Source organism: Ranitomeya variabilis, chromosome 8, assembly GCF_051348905.1.
Source record: "Ranitomeya variabilis isolate aRanVar5 chromosome 8, aRanVar5.hap1, whole genome shotgun sequence".
Classification (NCBI taxonomy): domain Eukaryota; kingdom Metazoa; phylum Chordata; class Amphibia; order Anura; family Dendrobatidae; genus Ranitomeya; species Ranitomeya variabilis.
Genome location: NC_135239.1, coordinates 33,397,409 through 33,405,907, shown reverse-complemented (window position 1 = coordinate 33,405,907; position 8,499 = coordinate 33,397,409). Strand labels below are relative to the sequence as shown.

Below are 8,499 nucleotides of genomic sequence, written 5' to 3'. Positions count from 1 at the left end.
TAATAATGATAAAACTAATAATGCTGATTATATATGAAACATAATTTTATCTAGCTATAGCGTGTGTGTGTGTGTGTGTGTGTGTGTGTGTGTGTGTGTGTGTGTGTGTGTGTGTGTGTGTGTGTGTGTGTGTGTGTGTGTGTGTATATATATATATATATATATATATATATATATATATATATATATACACACTATAGGTAGATAAGATTGTTTTATTTGTAATACACTATAAGTAGATACAATGATGGTTATATATAAAGATATAACATTCACACCTCCATGGAATATGTCAGTAGATACAACTATGTATGAATGTAGTGTCTGTTTCCCATTGAAGCTTTGCTCCCCACGATTTGTTCCATCACTTATATCTGAAATCAAATATACTTAAATCTTCAAACATTTTTCCAATCATCCTATTAAAATTTACTACTTAGTTCACATTATATCCATTAAAATCGATACAATAAGGCTGAACAATTTTTTGCTTTAATTATAAATGAATTGAAGTTAATTATAGGGACAAACAACTAAACTACCTAATGATTTATTGTACAAGTGTCTTTACATATATCCCAGATATGGTTAATATTTTATATGATGGATATAAGGTATGAAATATCGATGAGGTGTAGATCAGTCTTCTGGAAATGATTAGATGCGAGTAATAACTTTTAAATGCATTTATATATTTATAGCTATTAGCAATCAGATTATACCCACACGTAGAGTTTATACATCATGAAGCCCCTTAAGAGAAATCCTCCAAATAAGTTAACATAACAGGTGTGATCATGTCATGGATTCACTTGTAATAACACCAGAGTGGAAATCTTGTACTTTCACCAACTCTTATCTATCTATCTATCTATCTATCTATCTATCTATCTATCTATCTATCTATCTATCTATCTATCTATCTATCATCTATCTATCATCTATACATCCTGTATTTGTGTCACTGTATTTAATCCTCTAAATTCATAAACATGTGGAATCCATAAATGACACAGATTGCAATTTTGCATAAAATGCTAGAATATTAATCTCCTCTTTGATAGAGCTATATTTTAATAGGGTGCTTCAAAACTAAAAAGGTAGAAAATCTTAAGTAATTTCACCATATCACCACCAAAGCCTCCACCATCATCGATATAACCAGATTTGGGTAGTATAACAGAGTGTAAAATAAAATGCATAAAAAAGCTACAAAAGTAAACAAAAAAAAAAAAAAAAATCAAATAAACTTTCATTTTCAACCTTTAATACTTGTCCTGATGGGTTTAGAAAAATAAATGATAAGACATAAAGAGCTATGGTAAATCCTGAGGTATGGAGAATAGCAATTATATAACAAGTGTAGGTTATACACAGATCTCTAAGAAGATAGTGATGTTCTTTCCATCACTGGGATCAGCAGTAGAGAAAAAAAAACAATAATAATATTCTAGATGTACACCAAATAGCATATAATAACAACCTAAAACAATAAAAAAAATAGACAGTAAATGAAATTAGTTAAAAAAGGAATAAATTATATAATGTGAGATTATAATGTAACAGATCAGTGCAGTGATGTTATTGGTTGAATTAAGTTGATTAATCATTATTGGCTAAATTGAGATTAAATGGGAAATGTTTATGTTCTATTAGCGATGGAAGAAATACTCACCTTTGCAACCTTATAAAATTCTTATGTCGTCCACAGCATCTGGAAAAATAATAATTGCTGATTAATAATGATAATAATAATAGTGATGTCAATTAATACATTGTGAATAAACCATCACATATTTATAATTATATTAGAATGAAATTATACAAAAATATAATTATAAGGTATATTATAATGTCTACGAAGAAAAGTAATCTAAAAAAAATCCTTTAAAAGTTATTGCAACATGCAATTGATATAATGTATCTGTAATGTCCATTTGCTGCATTAGTGATGCCTGTAATATTTATTTGATAGTAATATGGATATAATAGGGAGGCTGCTGGGTGAATGTGTGGAGTTGGCTGTGGATGAGACAGGGGGTCTCCTCAGGATCATAAACCAGAATCTATACAAGTGTCTCTCCTTCTTTCCTTCCTTCTTTCCTTCCTCCTCCTCCTTCTTTCTCTGTTATCAGCTTGAAACAGTAGAACAAGTCGCTGACCAATCAGAAGTGAGCTTCTCCCCTGCCCTGACCAATAGGAGGCTGGGCATTGTTCTGAGCATTTGTCTAGTGAGTGCTGAACATTGGGGAGCAGCAGCTGCAGACTGGGGCCGGGACTTTGTCTTCTACTGGTGGAAACTCCTTAGTGCGCTGACAAGTTGTGCTGCAAGGACTGAGCTGGAGGCTGAGAGCTGGAGCCTGGGAGGGGGATTCATGTGGGGATCTGGGACCATCACTCCCCCCAGGTAACATCATATCCCACAGACAGGTAGATCACAGGGAGCACTTGGTACAGCCAGGGGGCATGGGCTTAATGGGCAGCAGCAGATAAGTCAGGGGCAGGCTGCAGATCAGGTTGTCAGCTCCAGAGTCATGGTGTGCGGCCATAGGGCGCTGTTCACACGCTGAGGTTTGCATTGCACCGAGTGGACCTTTCTGCAGGGAGTGGTGGCAGCAGCCAATGTGGCAGAAGGTGCAGCTGCTCCTGCCTACAGTGCTGTAGAGTGCAGACAAGCTGTGCTGAGGATCATGGAGATAAGCGGGGCCCCCTCTGGATCCCAGGTCCCCCAGACCACCGCGACCACCTCTCTGCCGGTCACCATGGCCGGGACCCTTCTGCGGGCTCCACAGCTACTTTTACGGGCTACAGAGAAGTATCCCCGAACCCCAAAGTGCGCCCGCTGCCGGAACCACGGGGTGGTGTCAGCGCTCAAGGGCCACAAGCGCTACTGCCGCTGGAAGGACTGCATGTGCGCCAAGTGCACGCTGATCGCGGAGCGACAACGGGTGATGGCCGCGCAGGTGGCGCTCCGCAGGCAGCAGGCGCAGGAGGAGAACGAAGCCCGGGAGCTGCAGCTGCTCTACGGCACCGCGGAGGGGCTGGCGCTGGCGGCGGCCAACGGCATCATCCCACCCCGGCCGGCCTACGAGGTGTTCGGCTCCGTGTGCTCCGACACTGGCTCAGGTAAGACCCCCTGTGCTAGGTGCGACAGTCTAGGATGCATGCCTTTCCAGTAGTCAGCCATTGCATAACAAAATAATGGAAAATAGACGGAATGTATATGATTACATTTATAGGATACCATGGTCAATTATTTTATTTATATATTATAATTAAGCAGAGGTTTCATGCAAGGGAAATTAGGAAAATTATAGATCTACACACACTTATTGATTTAATCATGTATATATACACACAAACACACACACACACACACACACACACACACACACACACACACACACACACACACACACACACACACACATCAATGGCTTTATTGCACTAATAGAATTTATGTAAGCTTTTTAATTTTTTTCTTATTAATACAATTGTTCAACACACACACACACACACACACACACACACACACACACACACACACACACACACACACACACACACACACACACTAACAATAGTAAAAGTTGCATTCATTTAGTTCCCTAAAGCCATTGCTACAAGTCAGAGCAGACCCTGCAGTTACATGGTTCTGTTCACTCCATCACTGGACAGGAGATGTAGCAGAGCCGAGTTTGTAATGTCATTGCTAGACACGGTGATCTACTTGTGGGACAGCAAATACAAAGTGCAGGAAACAGAAAATCAAATCCAGCACTGCTATCTCTTATATTATGGCTTTTATGTTGTGCATGAAAACGATCACAGTGTTCACAGTAGAATTAATCATATATATATAATGTGTGTGTGTGTGTGTGTGTGTGTGTGTGTGTGTGTGTGTGTGTGTGTGTGTGTGTGTGTGTGTGTGTGTGTGTATATATATATATATATATATATATATATATATACACATACATATACACATTTGTAAACCTAATAATTTCTGCCTAAAACAAATTGGAACTTAACTTTTGTTTACAAATCTGAATGTCTTCAATCCTCTTATTTGTTGCACATAATCCACATCCCACTTACATTATACACCTTCGTTTGGATACATTAAGGCTGACAAATCCTAGTAATTTTAGTAAATTAGAGTCGGGCATTTTAGATGTTTGTCCCTATAATTATCTGTTAACTGTGATGTCCAGGTAAAGAGAGGATAATCCTCAGCAGGAATAATACAGGGGGCATGGAGAATTGATGAAGGCTTATGAAATATTGATTGGTCTATAGCTACTTATCTAGTTTCTTATTTTACCCATATTGCAGAATAATAGAACAATCACTGTTTATGTTTTTTTAACCTCTTTAAATCAGTGTATATTGTGTTTGAATATCTGGTGGAAGTCTACAGAGATCTCTAGGACTTCACGCTCCATTGCAATTTGACAGCTGGTCTAGTTCTAGAAGTTCAGATTTTCTTCTGTTGTGAAGTCATACAGTAATAATGTTCATTGTTATAATACCTGTGGCCTCATTGAGAGACACCTAACACCTCACTTGTTGCTTTTTTTTTGTGCTTTCAGAAACAAAGATACAGAAGTTTGAACTATTCCCTAAGACCCTTATTTCCAGGTCTATCACTCCCCAGCAACTGACTCCTGGTGCAAAACCAGTGACTCCTGACAGTGAATCGGTGACTGGAAGTGCACAGGGTACTTCTTCCCCAGAAGGGAGACCAGGATCAGGTTCTGAAAATGGTGATGGTGAATCCTTTCTCAGCTCCCCTATGTCCAAAGTCATGAAAGAAGGTGAGGAAAGCCCAAGCTCCATCAGTCCACTGGGATCTGAATCTGGTTCAGACGCAGAGAAAGATGAGCAGGACCCAAGTTCTTCTTCTTCAGCCAGACAGAGGACCCCCATAGACATCCTCACTAGGGTCTTCCCTACCCAGAAGAGGAGCGTTTTGGAGCTTGTTCTTCAAGGATGTGGTGGGGACGTGGTCCAAGCCATAGAGCAGATATTGAACAACAGAGGTCAGGAGAAGGGTGATGAGACCTGGTCTAGAGAGGCTGCCTTACAAAGTATCCAACCATCAGTGTCCACCACACATAGACCCCTCATAGCTGGGGCTATCACTCCTACCATTGGGACACTAGGAAGCCGCTCTGCCTTTTCTCCACTGCAGCCCAATGCTACCCACTTTGGAACAGAGACCAACACCTACCAGTTGGGTGGACATCTAGGACTCAACCCCTTAAGGTTAGCATATTCAGCCCACAGCAGAGGACTTGCCTTCATGGCCCCATATTCCACAGCTGGGTTCATGCCCACACTAGGGTTTCGTCCACCCATGGACTATGCATTTAGTGACCTAATGAGGGACAGGGCCAATGTCCACAAAGACCAGGTATACTCCAATGGACTTTACAGTTCTGTGGTCAACAATGCTACAGAGAAGCAATGAAGCATGATCTTCTGGAAATGACTGAGGACCCTAGAGAAGAAAACTGTGGAGGACACACTCCGGGAACTACTAAGAGTCCACCATCTTGGAAAGATCATAATTCCAATAGCCAAATTCAGGATATAACCCATCTGGAGATTTTCTTTGGTCACAGCAGAGACACATTGTAAACTTTTCTTAAGATGCACTTTTTTCCTTCTTGATGAACTTGTTATTTTCTTGGCTTGACACAATAAGCAGCTTCGTGATGTCACAGTATATAATGTACACAGACAGATGAAATCTAATGTTGGGGTTTCTAAGTTATTCTTGACGTTGTGGTTGAAGTCGGTGACTTGCAGGTTACAAGGACATGAGGACTGAGTCTTGTGTGTACAGAACTGTAGATATGGTGAGGAGGTGGCGTTCAAAAAATCATTTTCTGTCAAGTTTAAAGTAATGCTGTTGGTTTAATCGTTTAGAAATCAATAACATCTATGTGTGAGCTTCATCCATGAGCATTAGTAATAAATGGTATTTTTGAATCAGTTTTCCCTGTGTTTTCAGCTTGTAACAGACACAATGGATAAATATATATTTATATATTTTATACACATACATTACATACCCACAAAAAAATAAGAATATATTATACACACACTATTCATGTTATGTATTAGTTTGTATTAATTACACACTTTATAGCTGGTAGCAGCAACCATACTTTAAAACTAATGTGTGCGCATATGTATATTTTTATTATGCACACATAAATGACATAATATATGTATATATTTACACACCTACACACGGAAGCCTGAATATGTGTGTACACACTTTCCTAACATGTATGCTATGTAATGTGTGTATGTAATATAGACACACATTCTAGATACATAGCACACATATTGGACATGTCCACATATTGTATATTGCATATTACTATGCAGCATTTCTTAGTATCTGTCATTCTATAATATGCCACATTTTACATCTTACAAACTATAAGAAAACTATTATTTTCTCCAAGAACAGATTCTAGTTTATTGACCAGAGTGGATCATGTGGATATCTAATTTTGAGATATATTATGTGTGCTGCTAATCCTATGATTGAACCCATGTATTTCTATGGGATTTAGGTTCATGAAAAAAAAATCTTTTATTTTTCTTGGCTTTGTATCAGATCAGTCAGGACCATTTTTTGTTTACTCTTTTTTTTTTTAATTTATTTAATTTTAAGGAAAACAAACAAACACACAAAACCAATTTGTCTGTATATCCTAATACTTTCTGTTGGCCTTAGGGCACACTCACACTTATGTCTTTTGTCTGCCTGTGTTTTTTATGCCACTGATTTTGACAGATGTTATAAAATTCCATCATTTTTTTTTTACAGGATTAATTTTGTGTTTAGAATCCTATTCACAAAAGGAAAAAAACAAAACAAAAAGCAGTAGACTGTATTTTTGCATCATCCTTTTTTTTTCAGTTAGAAATGTAAGAGAGGCAAAGCAAATCCAAACTCAAATGTGAACGTGTCCTGAGTAAGGGATCTATGTTGTGCTAAATATTTTAGTTATTTCTTTTGTTTTTATATATGTAATCCATTTAAATTGAATAGAAAACTGATACAATCTGATAAAACATAGATGTATCCATTTTTGGTCAGTTTTATTTACCCATTGTTAGGCTATGTTCACATTAGTATTTGGAGCCTTTGCTGCAGATTTCATTTAAAATACCAAATAGTGAATATGGTCGGTCAGGTGTTATTGAAATTTATCATAAAAGCAAAGCAAACAAAAAGGTATCCAACCACTTGTATATAAAACTTCACCAATTTATTAGTATAGGATAAAGGGTTCCAAGTTCATTAAAAATATTGTATCAAGGCAAAACATAGAGCCGTCCTCAGTCATCTGTGGGTTCCATCTCTGCGGTAATTTTAGGTTTTCTGTTCCTGTACCAGAACTACTGGAATAATAGCACAAATATGAATAAAGCCTCAGGGACATATATAAAGATCGGCGCACAAGCGAAATAAATCTGGTGATACATATGCATCTTAATTTAATATTATCTGCATGTTAAAACCACAGTCACCTTGATCCATGAATGAAACATCCTGGTGTAAATGTACCAACATTTCGCCTGCAACTGTTCTGGGAAAAAATCTCCAATATGGCCATAATATGAAATTCTAAGGCTATGTTCACACGTTGCGTTTTTGCAGCATTTTTCTTTTTTGATGCAAATTTTAAGTTGCTTTTACAGCTCCATCAAAGTCTATGAGATTTCAGAACACACATTGGTTTTATTTCCTGACTGGTTTTGAAAACTGCAGCATGCTACTTCTTTCAGCGTTTTTTTTTCTTGTGTATTTGCAGCGTTTTCTTTCACCCATAGGAAACAATGGGTAAGTGCAAAAACACAGCAGAAAACGCTGGTATCAGGTTTTGCTGTGTTTTTGGTGCTAAAACCTTAAGGACGTGGCATCGTGATTTTTGGGGGCACTAAACCTTATCAGCATGAACAAGAGACAATAAAAAAGCAGCAATAAAAACTCAGCAAAAACTAAGACAAACCTGCTTTTTTGCATTAAAATTGCATTAAAAAACCCGCAACGTGAGAACATAGCCTTGAAGTCAAAACAACTGGAACTCAATGTTTCTGTGAAGTACAGGAAACAAGGAGTGCTGCCAGTAGGAGTAACCAGAGGGTGGCAAAATTATTTATATATATGCAACCCTCTATTGGCATTAATTTTATTCTATTTTTTTCCCTGCATTTCCCAGCAATTTGGCCCTTTGTTGGTTCCACGGGTTCAGAGGATTCGATTATTTGAGCTTCATGTTATGTCTTAGTGTTATTTATGACTTTTGCACAACTACACAGGATGAGCATATATATATATATATATATATATATATATATATATATATATATATATATACATACACACCCTAAAAACCACCTCCATCTTGCCATTTGGTTTTACACTATGGAGGGCTCTTCGATATTTTTTCTCGAATCATGTTTGGATCC

The 8,499-nt window shown here is 37.8% G+C and overlaps 1 protein-coding gene across 1 annotated transcript; it reads left to right on the top strand.

Annotated features, from left to right (window-relative positions):
• The first annotated feature begins 2,278 nt into the window (after nucleotides 1–2,278).
• On the top strand, nucleotides 2,279–5,987 carry DMRTA2 (DMRT like family A2). Its single transcript, XM_077278142.1, has 2 exons — nucleotides 2,279–3,126; nucleotides 4,593–5,987. Exons 1-2 carry the CDS (start codon nucleotides 2,691–2,693, stop codon nucleotides 5,471–5,473), a joined length of 1,317 nt encoding a protein of 438 aa, XP_077134257.1. The 5' UTR covers nucleotides 2,279–2,690; the 3' UTR covers nucleotides 5,474–5,987.
• The last annotated feature ends 2,512 nt before the right edge of the window (nucleotides 5,988–8,499 follow it).